This window comes from Polypterus senegalus, chromosome 16, assembly GCF_016835505.1.
Source record: "Polypterus senegalus isolate Bchr_013 chromosome 16, ASM1683550v1, whole genome shotgun sequence".
In the NCBI taxonomy this organism is placed as follows: domain Eukaryota; kingdom Metazoa; phylum Chordata; class Cladistia; order Polypteriformes; family Polypteridae; genus Polypterus; species Polypterus senegalus.
This window is the reverse complement of record NC_053169.1, coordinates 25,119,211-25,135,509: the sequence shown is the minus strand read 5'-3', so window position 1 is coordinate 25,135,509 and position 16,299 is coordinate 25,119,211. Positions and strand designations below refer to the sequence as shown.

Here is a 16,299-nt window from a genome sequence, read left to right as displayed (position 1 = left end):
TGTGTACATTGCAAAGGGGCCCTAAAGAAGGAAAACTCATGTTTCCTGTGTCTAATGGATGAATTCCATAAAAATAAATTGTTCTGGGTCAGCTTACTGCACCCTGTCTTATGACAGATGCCTGTATGAATAACCTGCCGCTATAGAAAAAACAGCTTTTTTAGTTCTTTTTGTGTGTGTTATGTGTTAGTAACTTGCAAGCAGTTAATATTTTTTTCTTTTACAATAGCTTTTTGTTTTTGTTTTCAAGGATATAATAAACACATTAGAAGAGATTAAACGTTACTTGGCAGATGAGGTCTCAAACATGCCTACTGTACAGGTAAATATGTGATTGGGATATTTGCAGTGTTTAAAATTCTTGACTATTTTTGAGTAATTGAAGGTGTCATTAAATCCCCAACTACAAGTCCTGACATGTCTCTTGGAAATTGTTTTTTTTTTTCAAGGATAAAGTGAAATTAGACAGTTTGATAAAAGACTTGAAAAAGAAGGCCTCAGACATGTTTATTGTACAGGTAAATATATAACGTGAAAATAATGAAAAAAATATATCAGGTCTACTGAAGGATGAAGATGGTTTATTTCTTATCAGTCTGATTTGTACATTTTTGTAATACAGTGATCATTATATATAATTTTTAAATGTGAAAATAGCACTGGGGAGATTAATCATAACTGAGTGTTAATGTACAGCACCTTGGACATGTTTCTTTGAACAACGATCTTTAATTTTCCTGAGGTTATCATGTGAGATTACCAACCCTGCTGTTCTGCACTTTATTCATTGGGTGCTAATAAAAAAAAATGCACAAATGTAATTACATTTTAAAGTAAATTTTATATAAAACTAACTTCTCATGTCAGGACACATATGTACATAAACAGATCACGGCTACTACACTATAGTGTATTCATAGTGATAAGAAAAACAGACTTTTCAGTTTTACAGGCAATTAACATCACAATATGCAGTCTGATGAGTTAGTCACAGAGGTGTATAACTGAAGAACTGGGTAGAAAGTTTCAGAAGATATAAAACGTGTGACTGGAGTTAATCAAAGATTTGTTTTTTTTCTTAGATGGTTTTCAATTCGCTGTATGTGGCGTGTAAAACAGTTTGTTTGTCGTGGATGTGAATCGTTGTATGCAGCATGTAAAACAGTTTCCGAGGGGTTTTCAATGGTCTTAGACTCGGTGGCCGGGTCTCTGTCAGTTGCTCTTGCGACTGGGCACATGACCAGGCAGTGTGTATGCTTCGAGTGCGAGGGTGGACGCGACAGGACCATCTAAAAAAAATCATGTTGCAGCCGTGAATCGCTGTATGCGGCGTGTAGAGCAGTTTGTGAGGGGTATCCCATGGTCTTACAGTTGGTGGGCGAGTCTCTGTTAGTTGCTCTTGCGAGCGGGCACATGACCAGGCAGTGTGTGTGCTTCGAGAGCGTGGGTGGACACGACAGCGCCATCTAAGAAGATTCATATTTGTTGCGGATGTAAATCACTGTATGCAGCGTGTAAAACAATTTGTTGTGAATGTGAATCGCTGTATGCAGCGTGTAAAACGCTGTATTGTATGTTGCCCTCTCCATAGTTACATCTTTTCATTCACCTACAGTCGTATACACAATGAAGTAACCAGTCTTTAAAAAACGAGTTTTTGGTTACGACGCACGACCGCCTGCACCATAGCAAACTGTTTTACACGCTACATACAGCAATTCGCATACGCAACAAACATGTGTCTTCTTAGATGCTCCTGCACTTTGTGCACACCCCCCTCCCACCTCGCTACTACCGTGGTAGGGTGTCTTGCTTGATTATATATAGAAAGGCAGCCAAAACCGCACAGAGCAATGAAAAGTCTTCGTGAGTCACAGCTGCATCTGGACTGTGCAAAGACGACAACGACTCGAGTGACGAGCTGGAGGTAGGCACATGAGCAGGCAGTGCATACTGGACGAGAAATCAGAACACTAGCATGACGGAGGCAGCGGAGTGGACATCCTTCTCCTCTCCTCCTGTTCCACCCTCCGCGCCTGAGTGCCGCACGGATGATTGTGTGTTGGTTCGTTCCGTGCATTGTTACAATATTGCTTTTCTTGCTGATTAATTACATTTCCGATTTTTCAAATGTTAATTTTCTCCCTGTGCTTAAAAATCATTAAAAAACCGGCCTGATTATGCGGCATATAGTACGCAGCGGGTTAGCTAGTTTAGTGTAAATTTCACACAAGCATTTTAATGTTTTTCTTTGCAGAGATAGCTAGAGACACATGGAATAAATTACTAAGTACCGTGGTGAGGAGTAGCATCTTCACAACCCAACTTAATATCATTTTAAAGAAATTAGATGACTGGGATTGACAATCTCTGTACAGCTGAATGGCCTGTTCTCGTCAAATATTTTTCTATTTCTAATGTTCTGATAATCATAACATAGCTTGCTTATTCTTTTTCAGTAATCTCCAAATATCCAGAATAAACTGTATTTAAATTTATTTAAAAGATTTTATAAGTGTTTTGTTTTTATTCTGCAGACTTTCAAAATTGACTGTGGCAAGGGCATGGAGGATCCTATTAAGGATGCTGGATTCTACAACCTAGAAAATCCCAATGTTGCAGTACAAATTGATCGTAATCAGGTATGTTAGCTGTCATCTTCCTAGTGTTTGTATGGCTGCTGTAAGAGACAAATGTAATTAAAATGATTAATGGTATCTATCTTTATACAGATATTGGATGTAATAGTGAAGAATAACACTAACTATATTATTAGAATGTTAAAATACAATTGAAAAGCAGAATATTAATTTTTGGTTTTTTAAACAAACGTTAATTCTAATAATAAGCTATGTTTACAGTACTTATTTTACCAGATATGTTTAACCAATGGCATCAATGTGGTCCGTGCTGGTTATTTAAATCCATCCATCCATTATCCATCCATCCATCCATTATCCAACCCGCTATATCCTAACTACAGGGTCACGGGGATCTGCTGGAGCCAATCCCAGCCAACACAGGGCACAAGGCAGGAAACAAACCCCGGGCAGGGCGCCAGCCGACCGCAGTTATTTAAATACAGGATCAAATAATTATCAACTACGTATTGTCCATTAACACCTATACCTCTGCCTGAACCCTTCGATCGTTTGTCATTTAAAACTTTATAAACAAATACGATTGTTTTAAATTTTGCTTTCCTGTTCTGAATAATAATTGAAATATTTAATAGCGGAAAAAACTTATAGAGTTAGCATACAGATAACACATCTGCCCTTGCAAGGCTCTTTTATTTTATTCTTCTTTGAGCATCACATTTGAGTTGAACTATGTCTCTGTACTCGTAAACAGACTTAAAATTGTGTTTTTGGTATAGAAAGGTGTTATATAAAATATTGATTGTTTGTTTGTTTGTATGTATAATCTCTTTTACATTGCAGAATCCCAGATGAGCTTGGCCCTAACCCAGTAGCATTGATTTTAAGACACTCTAGGCCTCTGGATGCATGTCAGTCCACACCAAGTCCCCCAGAATCTTAACATATTACACTCTGTAGCACAGCATCCTATTTATCTTTTATATGTTTTTTACATACAGTCTGGTTGAGGACATGGTAGAAAATACCTGAACTCTGTTCCTGGGGCAAAGAAAAAACAAGTCTTACTCTCCATTAAATGGATTAGGATGGGGGTGTCCAGTGGTACATCCTTAAAATCCACCATTGTTAGATCTCATGGGTAGGGGAGATATTCTCCCTCCACATTTAATGAAAAAAATGTCATGGTCACTAACTATAAGGGCTGGCTTTCAAACAGCTGGGGGCAGAATTGGTGGTCAAAATATATCAATTAATATGAATAATCATATTGACTTGCTCATTCCAGGATAATTTACAGTCAGTAGTTAAAGTAATCTGCCTGACCTTGAGATGTGAAAAAATGGAGGAGTGGTCATACAGTGCATCTGGAAAGTATTCACAGCACATCACTTTTTCCACATTTTGTTATGTTACAGCCTTATTCCAGAATGAATTAAATTTATTTTTTTCCTCAGAATTCTACACACAACACCCCATAATGACAACATGAAAAATGTTTACTTGAGATTTTTGCAAATTTATTAAAAATAAAAAAATTGAGAAAGCACATGTACACACAAGTATTCACAGCCTTTGCCATGAAGCTCAAAATTGAGCTCAGGTGCATCCTGTTTCCCCTGATCATCCTTGAGATGTTTCTGCAGCTTAATTGGAGTCCACCTGTGGTAAATTCAGTTGACTGGACATGATTTGGAAAGGCACACACCTGTCTATAGAAGGTCCCACAGTTGACAGTTCATGTCGGAGCACAAACCAAGCATGAAGTCAAAGGAATTGTCTGTAGACCTCCGAGACAGGATTGTCTCGAGGCACAAATCTGGGGAAGGTTACAGAAAAATGTCTGTTGCTTTGAAGGTCCAAATGAGCACAGTGGCCTCCATCATCCATAAGTGGAAGAAGTTTGAAACCACCAGGACTCTTCCTAGAGCTGGCCGGCCATCTAAACTGAGCGATCGGGGGAGAAGGGCCTTAGTCAGGGAGGTGACCAAGAACCTGATGGTCACTCTGTCAGAGCTCCAGAGGTACTCTGTGGAAAGAGGAGAACCTTCCAGAAGGACAACCATCTCTGCAGCAATCCACCAATCAGGCCTGTATGGTAGAGTGGCCAGACAGAAGCCACTCCTTAGTAAAAGGCACATGGCAGCCCGCCTGGAGTTTGCCAAAAGGCATCTGAAGGACTCTCAGACCACGAGTAACAAAATTCTCTGGTCTGATGAGACAAAGATTGAACTCTTTGGTGTGAATGGCAGGTGTCACGTTTGGAGGAAACCAGGCACCGCTCATCACCAGGCCAATACCATCCCTACAGTGAAGCATGGTGGTGGCAGCATCATGCTGTGGGGATGTTTTTCAGCGGCAGGAACTGGGAGACTAGTCAGGATAAAGGGAAAGATGACTGCAGCAATGTACAGAGACATCCTGGATAAAAACCTGCTCCAGAGCGCTCTTGACCTCAGACTGGGGCGACAGTTCATCTTTCAGCAGGACAATGACCCTAAGCACACAGCCAAGATATCAAAGGAGTGGCTTCAGGACAACTCTGTGAATGTCCTTGAGTGGCCCAGCCAGAGCTCAGACTTGAATCCGATTGAACATCTCTGGAGAGATCTTAAAATGGCTGTGCACCGACGCTTCCCATCCAACCTGATGGAGCTTGAGAGGTGCTGCAAAGAGGAATGGGCGAAACTGGCCAAGGATAGGTGTGCCAAGCTTGTGGCATCAGATTCAAAAAGACGAGGCTGTAATTGCTGCCAAAAGTGCATCGACAAAGTATTGAGCAAAGGCTGTGAATACTCATGTACATGTGATTTCTCAGTTTTTTTATTTTTAATAAATTTTCAAAAACCTCAAGTAAACTTTTTTCATGTTGTCATTATGGGGTGTTGTTTGTAGAATTCTGAGGAAAAAAATGAATTTAATCCATTTTGGAATAAGGCTGTAACATAAGAAAATGTGGAAAAAGTGATGTGCTGTGAATACTTTCCGGATACACTGTAAGGACAATATGCAGGCATTCAGACAGACAGCACACCACCATTCAAATTCATCGTTCTAGGAATATGAAGTGGCAGCGTCAACTACTGCTGTACATGTAATAATAAATGGATATAATATAATTGCTATTAAAGAGTCAGTGTGACTGTTTAAGCCTCACAGCTTCTTTGGCTCTTAGGATGCTGTATGTACAGTAAGGCTAAGAATGAATACTAAGAGGCATGCAAGTAAATTTAAAAAAAAGGACAGAAAACAATCCAACACCAAATGTCCACAGCACAGAACCTTCTCAAATCATGTCATCCAATTCAGGGTCACAAGGGACTGCAGCCTGTCCTGGTATCAGGTGCAAGCCATTACTCAACATGGCAGTGTCCACTCACACACCAACACTCACACTAACAATGGGCCAAATAATGGCAAATGTGCTCAGCTAAAGTATTTTATCTTTAAAATAGTTTCTGAACTAGCACTTCTTTACATTTACACTAGAATACAAGTGTGCTAAAATGAATGTAAGTAAGTGTAAGTGTTTTTCCAATATCTCATCCAACTAATTTTAAAATGTGGCCACTGTCTCCACTTCAGCCATGATGCACTGGTTTATTGGTGATTCTCTTTGGTGAAGAAGATCTTCTTGGTTGTCTGGAGTGCACTACCCCTTAGTCTCCACTAGGTGCTCTTGAGCATATGATTCAGTATTTGATTAAAATAATGCTGTTGATCAGCTCTGTTAAATGCCTAGGGAAACTGAAGACTAGGATGAGATCCTCACCCAGTGTTCTCTGTTCAAGACTAAATATGTACTCATTCTCCTGCACTAGGATGCCTAGGGATACACTTTACTTCTTTTGTCTGCACAAGTTCCAGTGCTGCAATGTCACCACAATTACACACAGTGCTCATCATGTACAGTAATGTCACTAGCACTTTACAGACTTTAAACAGAGCATGTGTGATATATTGCATGAGGGACTCTTATTTTTGAAATACTCTATGGAAATTACTTTTGTTTTGAAGTATTCTATGTGTATCCCATGTGCAGGCTGATGTATGCAGATGTGTGCTGGCTGGGTAAATTCGTTTTTCTGTTCTGTGAGGTAATGCCATAAAAAGGGCTCTCCGTGAGTCCTGTGGCCTACTGCATTACTGAACATCGATATCATTCTGTTTTTAAATGTTAAGATGCCTGGGACAAAACAATAGGCATTAATTCAGCTGTGTTTCTTTGTCTTTTTGGGTGGTTTTGGAATGTCAAGAATTCATATTTAAAGTTTATTTTGTGCTGAAGGGAATCATTAAAATTGTTTAAAATAGTTAACATCCTCTTGTGATGCCATTTTGTTTCTTATTGGTGCCACCATTTTGGACTTGTGTACAATTGCTATTTATGTTGCTTTGCAGGACAATCAGAGGTCATGAGCCATGACGTCACTGAATAGATAATACAAAGGTCATGGGTCATGCACTTCCTGATTGTTCAAGATAGGATAGAAACCTAAAAACTTAAGAGACTGTCTGCCTTTTCCCTCTTTAAATCATTATAGTAATTACACTTTTACTTGCTTGATGAGTGTGCCATGTCAATATAAACCCCTAAATATTTTAAGGATTTCCTTCTAATCTTATTAAATTGTTTGATTACCTTATTTGCATAAAACAGGTTTCCCGAATGCTACCAGCAACCTTCTGTGAAGAAGTTCTTCGTGTTTACTATAAAGGAAAAGACCTGGATACTGCTAAGAAGATCGTCAAGGAGTGGCAGGTAGGATGTGCCAAAATTACTTGGAAGTCTTCATTGTTTTCCAGGTTGGGTCTTTGGCTGCTGCATTTTATCTGAGACCCATTTCTATTTAAGGGGTTCTTACATTCAATTTCTTTGGTTTAAGTAAAAAATACCTTAGGAAATATGTTGCATTGGGTTTAAAATCAGGGTTTAACACATCATTTTGTCTTCCTAAGTAGGCCCTACTTCAACTCAGGTGTCCTGTAAAATTTGGCAGGGAGGGGCATCAATTTATTATTTTTAATTTTTGAACTTTTTAATGTTCACATATGAATAGTTACTGCTCTGTCTTTGAGTGGGGGACAATAAAGGAGTTAGGAACTGGTTTCTTCTCTAATATTTCTCTAATATTCTGAATATTTGAAATATTCTCTAGTATTTAAAATGGCAGAGGGTTGATATTCTGTCCAAATATCTTAAGCAGTATCTGTGCCAATCATTTGTGCCACCAGTCAGTCTTCTTCACATTTTTGAGTAAGATCATCAGTGATGGTTGACAGTATAAAGTTCTTCCGCTTACTCCTGCATTCATATTGTACGTATTTTCTTGCTTCCTGTAATTCCAATTAAGCTTTTGAAAACCTCCACTTGAATATTATAGAGATGGTCTGAATAGAATGCATTTGATTGTGACTGCTAGTTATAACTGCCCTTAATCTCCAGACTGTGAGTTAATTTAGTTCATTGAGAATTCAGGTCAGAGCTGAGTTAAACAGATTGGGGTTAGGGAGGTTAGTCATCAGCCCCCCTAAAATCAATCCAAAATCATTCATTTCCAAACCTGTTTGAACAAGTTTAGGATGGAAGAGGCACAAAGAAAAACTGTTGTGCGGATGGGCAATCCCTCAGAAATCCAATAAGGTTTCTCACTGACTTTTAAGATTCAGTGTTTGCTTAGTTTTTATTCACAATTTGTTTAGTGTCCCAACTTTTTTGGAATCCGGTTTGTAACTTTAATGTGGCTTCAGATTTAAACTTTTGCTGAAATAAACACCCGCAGGCAGCCACAGCGTTCCAGTAGGCCTGAGTCTGAGAACTCCAATTTACAATCAAGCATTATGTTCATTAGCCTCTGTGTTACCCCTACAAAGAACACTATGTTTTTGCTTTTTTTTATTTGTGATACATATATTCCACTATTTTAATCCCATCTTGTATTACTGGACATATTGATGTGAAAGAGAAGTGATTTTAAATTAAAGTTATACAAGAGATAATACCAGCTACTTGCTGGCAAAGGCATGAGAGTAGAATTTTCCTAAAACATTTGACGTTGATGCTATCATTCACAGGTTGAATCTTAGTCTGGGTACGTTTTAGACAATTTTAGATGAGATATGTGTGATCAATGAACATCTCTTAGATAATGTATGAGGTGTTTGGTGGATATTGCACTAGAATATGTTTTATGAATGACTGATGTAATTTTCATTTTTAATGGGGAGATCCCTTTCTCATCATTCCCAAGATTATTAAATGGTTTCTTTTTTGAAATCTGTTGATTATACTCTGGAGATGCTATCTGGATCTTCATCCATACTAAGCAGTGACACCTCAGGGAAGAAGTATGTGGCTGGAAAATTAAATTTGGAGCAAAATAGCTAAAAGAACACAAATGCATTATCAGGATAGAGTTCTCTAAGTAACTTTAATAGGCTGAATAATGCATAGATTATGAGTGACTGAAATAAGTGATTATGATATGTAGAAGCAACAGATAAGAGCTTCTCGTTCTTTAAAATCTGCCCTTCATTGGCTCCATACCTTTAATAAATGGTGAACCCCACTGGACTGCTACTAAACTGAGGGTGGTCCGTGTTGACTGGAGCTCAGCTCAGAGCAGAGCACACAGGGAGGATTCTAAGGCAGGATTTCCTTTCCATGGCTAACCAAGCCGGTGTGGTTTTATGGGCTGTTATAATTTAATGATGGTTAAATTCTCAATTTCAGCATCACACCATAGTAATGAACTGAAATTTATGTGTTCATTAATTTATTAGGAACATTTATCTAAACAGATTTACAAATCTCAACTGTTTGATACAATTGCTTTGAGTTTTCTAAAATGTGAGTTCTAGCAAATGAAATGATTTACATGGCCTATAGCAGGGGATTGAACAAGCCACCACCGTGTGATCTGTAGTGCCACTCTAATTCACTAGGTCACACTGTATGGAAGAAATCAAGTCCAGATAAAACACATGCTGTTAACTGATAGGTTTCACATTTTTACTAGAAATAGACCCTTAGACACTATTGTAAGTTGCAAAGGGGAATATTTGAATCAGAAGATGTGGTTAAGTAACACAAAGCTTAACATGAGGAGAAGTAAAGAGTACTGGTGGGGAATTTAGAATAGGCAAAAGCTAATTAAGGACCATTAGAATTTGGTTATCTGTTATTTAGCCAGTTACATATTACGTAGTCCAGGCAAACAAAGCCTTCTGCATGAACCCCAGCTCTCTGAAGTGGCAGCTCTGGTGTTCTATAATCTTAACTTCTGCAAAAATAAACACCCTGAGCCACTGGTTGTGTCTCTGTCTACTTCACCATCACACAGCGGGGCTAAAAGCAGTTACACTCCACTTTAGGGAACCAAATTAGCTATAAAAGCCTCTTGTATGGCAGTCACTGTGTATCTGTGAATATCAGTCTGCTTTATTTTGTGGAATGAACAAGTGAAGTGTGCAGAGGCTCCCATGTCCCAATGTGGTATGGACTCGTGGCACATAAGTGACGAGAAATCTTCCAGTTTTCAATGACATGTAAGCAGAATGAATATTAAAATTTGTAAATTCAATAAACAAAAACACATGCATTTCTTTTTTATTTAACAGAAGAAGTACTGGGTGAGTCCAAATGTGTCCTTCCTTGTTTTCAAGCTTTGGTATGTATATGTTTGTAATGAGCAACTCTGAATTTTTGATCTGCTTTGTTGTGGGCCTCTATTACCAGGGTAAGTATGATCACTGGTGTCATGTATGAGTTGAGAAAAACACACATCATAATCTAATCTTCCCATTTATATGTTTTATAAGATACCATTTCAAATGATGCCTACCATATTGTACGATACATTGTAGATTATATGTTGTCCATCTACATGAAAGACACAGCAGCACTAGCAACTGTACAGTGAAAAGCAACCAAGTGCATTCCCAGACTAAAGGGCCCATCCAACTCTGACAGGCTATGAGAATTAAACTTCTTCAATCTTTAGTAAAGATGGCTATGTAGGGACCTAATCAAAAACATTGATAAAGTTGATCCAGCAGAATTAAATAGCAAATGACCTGCTTGAGGACACTGGTGGAAATTAGTGACAAGTGTATTTAAAATAGAAACAAAGGGCCACTTCTATACACAGAGAGACCATACTGTTGAAGGAGAAATCTTAAAACTGTTATCAGATGACTTATGTTCCTTTCTATCAGGAACCTTCACATTCTCTCAAAAATGTTTTTTCTTTTTAAATAGAGATGATAAGAACATCCGTCCCACTCTCAGTGTGAAGATACAACAAGTCACCAATCAGCTGCACGCTTTTCCAGATTTTTTTTGCAGAAGGGCTATCCCAGCTCATCATTCCGTTTGGACTGTTAGGCTTTCTCTTGTGGATGTTCAGCTCTGTACTCCTCAGCACCAGTCATATTATCTCCAGTGTCCTGCAGTCACCCAGCATTGTCATATTTTATTAAATTCAATTAGCCTTTGCAAAAAAGTAATAAACTCCAGCACATTCTGTTGATAAACAGCATGGCAGCTTGTGATCTGATCAGACTGTCTTTAATAATAGCATTGTGTGTGTTTATTGGCCTGCTAATACAGAAGTTACAGTGAACCAGTTCAAGTTCCAAAACCTTCTCCATATCTTTAAAATGTATTCTGATTATTTTTTTTTTATTTTTAATGGCACCAGAATGAACATATCAGACACACCACCTCAATTTAATATGGGGTCTTTCAAAGAGCACATTCTTACGGGATCCTTTACAAATCACACACCTTTAATACTTAACGGTGGTCCAGTTAGAAGACCTGCGGTTTTTTGAGGAGAGATCAGTCTAGACAACACAAACAATACCAAACACCAAACTCCATTTTGGTAAATTTATATGAATAAAACAATGGCTTTATTTTTTAGATGTATACCCAGTAGGCTTTGTGAATTAACTCTGCTATCTGAATATTCTTCTGATTTTCTCTGCATTGCAAACCTTTTTCTCTTAGCCAAATAGTCCATCAGGTTAACCAATATTTTACAATATTGAAACAATTTTGATGAGAACAACTCAAAAAGGTTGTCAATCATATTCACATAATTCCTTTAAAATGGCATCAAGGTAAAGATACCTAAAGTACTATTCTACAGCTTTGTAACGTTTTCCATATGTCCATAGTTCTATGTGTTAAGTAAGTCTAACATCTGTGGAAGTTTCATTCTGTGTCTCCGTGCTCTTGATTATTTTTAGTTTCAGAATAAAGAGGATCGGAACCTTTCCTAACAGCATTAGGCATGAAGTAGCAACCAACAGATACAGTACATCATTATACATTCCTTCATTTTGTGAACATGAATATCCTAGCAGCATTTAGAACAAATGGGGAACCAGCCTTGGAAAGAGAGCCAGTCCATTACAGTCACTAACACCTTCATCCAGAGTTAATTTAGTAGCACCATTTAATCCAACCTATAAAGATTTAATGGACACAGAGAAGATGTGTGACAGGATATGAACTCAGCCACCTTGAGCTTTCAGGCAGCAGTACTAACTACCATACCAACCCTTTAATAGGAATAAGTCATTGTAAATGCCTGTGTATACTCACCTTCACTTGTTCCACCCTGGGCTATGACACTGAACTACAGAGAAAAACTCAGATCGGAGAATCTCTAGGGGACAAATAAACAAAACAACAGTCTGTCTGTCTACAAAGGCCGTACTCACAAATGGCTAAATCTGTTTGGCAAATAAACTACAGCTCTTATTGGTCTGATGTTGCAGGTTATTGCTTAACCTTTAATGTGTCATGTGACAATTGCTCTGATAAAGTGGCTACATAATTTATTATTTGAATCAAAGTGTCAAAATTTTATTCACATGTAGGTTAGGTGCATTGGCGATCCTAAATTGTCCCTAGTGTGTGCTTGGTGTGTGTGCGTGCCCTGCAGTGGATTGGCGCTCTGCCCAGTGTTGTTGGCTGGGATTGGCTCCAGCAGACCCCCGTGACCCTGTAGTTAGGATATAGTGGGTTGGATAATGGATGGATATTATACATATATTTTTGTTGCTCCATGTGTTATACAAAGACTGTGATAAGATCACTGAGACATGGAGGATTTAATGACTGGCTAAATTTATCATCTGTATGTCTAGTTACATGAGGTGCATGTTGCTGCCATCTAGTGGGAAAACAAATTTTAGCTCTTAGAAATAATGCTTCATTTAAACAACTGAAAGATCTCTGGGATTTCACAGTGTAACAGATCTTTAACTACAGACTTCATTTAATGCCCTTTCACCTTTCAACTAATCATCCCACTTGTGCTACTTTTTTGCTTTCTAATTTTTTGCACTTTCCTAATTTATTTTTCTTTTCTTTGCTCAGCCAGCCACAATAACAGACTAATCTGTGACTGATAAGCAGCAGAGACATGCAAGAGGATGGAATCGACGAAATCCCTCCTTCATCTTATTATAACAAATACTGAATTATTTTACTTTTCAAATTTCAAAACATTATACTATGATTGCTCTTCTCATAAAAATCTGTCATAATTATCGGTTCTGTGGTTAACTATATACAGTATATACAATACAATGTATTCTTTACAGTGAAATGATATTAATAATGTTTAAATCTTTTAGTTTTCATATTATACAGGGAGATTCACTTGAAAGAGGCCCCGAATATTCTGTTCTAACTCCCGTTAGGATGAAGCAATCTGAACCAATCAAATACGCTGTATACCTTGACGTATGTGTAATCGATTGCATTACATGCGATGCTGGGAATGGTTTCCATTTCCTTCCAGACACATTTCAACGTGGCAGTCCATGTTCCTGAACATATCGGCAAGCGTCTCAGGGGGAACAGCAGCAATTTCACACTGGATGTTTCCCTTCAAATCTTCCACAGTGCGAGGCTTGTTCCGATAGACTTTTCCTTTGAGCAGACCCCAAAGGAAGAGTCTGGTGGTGTCAGATCCAGCGACCATGGTGGCCAAAGCCCCTTTGAAATCACCCTGTTGCCGAAGAAGGACCCAGTTTCTTCTATGGCTCCTTGCTGATGTGTGACACGTTCCTCCATCTTGCTGGACGTAACCTTCCATTAACTCACAATTATCCAATTGATTCTGACATTGCTTAAATGAATTGGTAACCCAATAGGGTCGCACCATGAAGACACACTGCTCAGTACTGTACACCACCATCCTGATGAGAAGCTGAGTGACTGAGTGAAGGGGTATCAGTGGTCTTCATCCAGAAGTTGCAAATGGAGGTTAAACATCGTGATTGCTGTCTGGCACCTACCTCATCGCCCCGACACAGGGGCATCCATATACTGAGGAGCACATTACACATTGTTCTATTCAGATTGCTTTGTCTTAGCAAGAGTTATTACAGAATATTTTGGGCCTCTTTCGAGTGAATATCCCTGTATAAACTTCTGCTATAAAAATTCTATTTCATGAAATTAATAAATTTTACAATATGTTGTTTTTGATATATATATATATATATATATATATATATATATATATATATATATATATATAGCTTTGGTTATGGGATTTACATGTTTTGAATATGCTGGTACACTATAGATGTTTAACAGAATGAGATTTCAGGTAAAGTTAATGAAAAATCATAATATTACTTTTTAGTGTGTAAGAGCCATTCTTGGTAATCTAGCATTCCTGCTTTATACGCATTAGTATTTGCTTAGCCTTGATAGAAATGCTTAAAATTAGAATATATCGTTAAATAGATAAGTACACACCTCTGCTATCATTAGCCTAGTAAAGGTAGACTCGTTTGCAGATGACAACGCATGAGGGCACTCAGCTTTCTGACTATAACACAAAGTAAAACACGTAACAGCAATAGAAGGCAATTCATTTAAATGTGACAAGTAGAACACACTCTAGTATATAGTAAAATATAACAGTTACAATAGCCTAAATGTATGAACATTATAAAAATGCATTTTGTTGTGTGTTATAAGATTTTCTTGTAATTTTACTAAAGGTTTGAAAATGAAGTTACTTGGGCTGTGTCATTTCTTATGTCATGTGTCAAACTCAGTGCTTGAACTCTTTGCCATCCCACCAGCTGTACAGTTTTGGTAACATCAAGGACATGAAGCTACAGATTATGTCCCCAATGCCCCATGCCAGCCACTGCTCCTTTAATCACCAGCTGGCACCTGTCCTTGCCGTTGCACCCCTCAGTGTGTGTTAGACCTCATCCTCCCAGACCATGCAGGGCTGCAGCATTTTACTGCTCACCTTGGCAGGATACTCGCATTTTCTATTTCATTTGTAACTTTAAAAGAGCTCAGGCTGCCATAAGAGATGTCACTATACTCGACACATCTCTCTAAATCCATGGATCCTTTGAAACTTACCAAAAATGAGAATATAACTGTACTCTGACCATGTGCCAGCCATGACCCTATAAGCTAATTACAACTGCTAACAGGTAATGACAGGCATAGTCCACCCAACTGGATTATTTTTAACTCCATTATGCATTCAAAAATGGCTTGGGTGTTACTTTTCATTTTGTGCTCTTTTTCTTGAAATTGTGTAAAGACAAAATGGTCTATTTCTGTGTCCACACCTGTTTAGCTTATGAAACTGTCTCTTTTTCTTTTCCTTAGATAAGGCAAGTAAAGTCAATTTTATTTATAGAGCACATTTAAAACAACAGAAGTTGACCAAAGTGCTGTACAGTTTCCATGAATACACTCGTAAGTAAATAGATACACTAAAGAAATACACCAAAATATATAAAAAAAAATTTTAAAAACTGGGTTTAAAGTGTCCAAAGGTGGTGCTGGCCTAATATGCAGGGTAGACTATTCCAAAGCTTAAGAGCAGCTACTGCAAGGCACAGTCCCCTCTGAGCGTAAGTTTAGATCTCAGGGTGAGCAGTAACTTCATGGTAAGAGGACCTCAGTGATCACAAGGGAGAGTAAGGGTGCAAGAGGTCAGTAATATAACGGGGGACTAAACCATTCAGTAACTAGACAACAAAAAGTAAAATGTTCAACTCCATCCTGTAGTGCACAGGACGTCAGTGAAGAAAAGCAAAAATAGGTGTGATGTGATTATGTTCTAGTATGCCTGGTTGAAGCCCGGATGTAGTGTTCAGGTCTAGTTGAAGACTAATGAAGGATGACTTGTTAACTCCACTGTATAGTGAGTTGCAGTAGTCAAGCCAAGAAGCGACAAAAGTGTGACTTAGTTTTTGAAAATCATTTGCAGAAAGAAAAGGCTTGACTTCACACAACCTCGTTCATCTAAAGTTTAAAACCTGTCAGTTTCTCAGACAGTCTGAGTTTCTTCAACCAGTCACCCTGTACCGCTACTGTTATGGAGAGTGGACTAACTCTAGCTTCAAATCAAATACTCAAGAGGATCAGGATGGACAAGCAAAGTACACGTTTATTGCAAAAATCCACAAAAGCCATCGTAGGTCAATGAAGTGAGCACTGGTAGTTCAGTGGTGCCTCGTTTTATTACGATTTCTTATCATAAGATTACCTCACTCTGTATATTTTTCTAATCATTGGCTGACTCCTACATTCCTGTGTTTTTATGTAGTCACCAATATTTTCTAATAAACATTGCCCTGTTATTAGCCAACATTACCTTGGGAAGTGAACCCAGGTCTCCTCAGTGCTACC

The 16,299-nt window shown here is 38.3% G+C and overlaps 1 protein-coding gene across 2 annotated transcripts in view; it reads left to right on the top strand.

The window, feature by feature from the left end:
- The window catches only part of LOC120516704 (deoxynucleoside triphosphate triphosphohydrolase SAMHD1-like), a 58,781-nt gene extending 45,527 nt beyond the window's left edge, over positions 1-13,254 (top strand). Inside the window, exons 10-15 of one of the 2 annotated variants that reach the window (XM_039738578.1) lie at positions 251-322; positions 450-518; positions 2,538-2,642; positions 7,261-7,362; positions 10,221-10,232; positions 12,994-13,254. In XM_039738578.1, the coding sequence (XP_039594512.1) occupies positions 251-322; positions 450-518; positions 2,538-2,642; positions 7,261-7,362; positions 10,221-10,232; positions 12,994-13,014 (381 nt within the window). In that variant the 3' untranslated portion in view covers positions 13,015-13,254. Of the gene's footprint in view, positions 1-250; positions 323-449; positions 519-2,537; positions 2,643-7,260; positions 7,363-10,220; positions 10,233-10,860; positions 12,555-12,993 lie in introns of those variants that run through there. The other variant, XM_039738579.1, reaches the window with a different exon arrangement.
- The last annotated feature ends 3,045 nt before the right edge of the window (positions 13,255-16,299 follow it).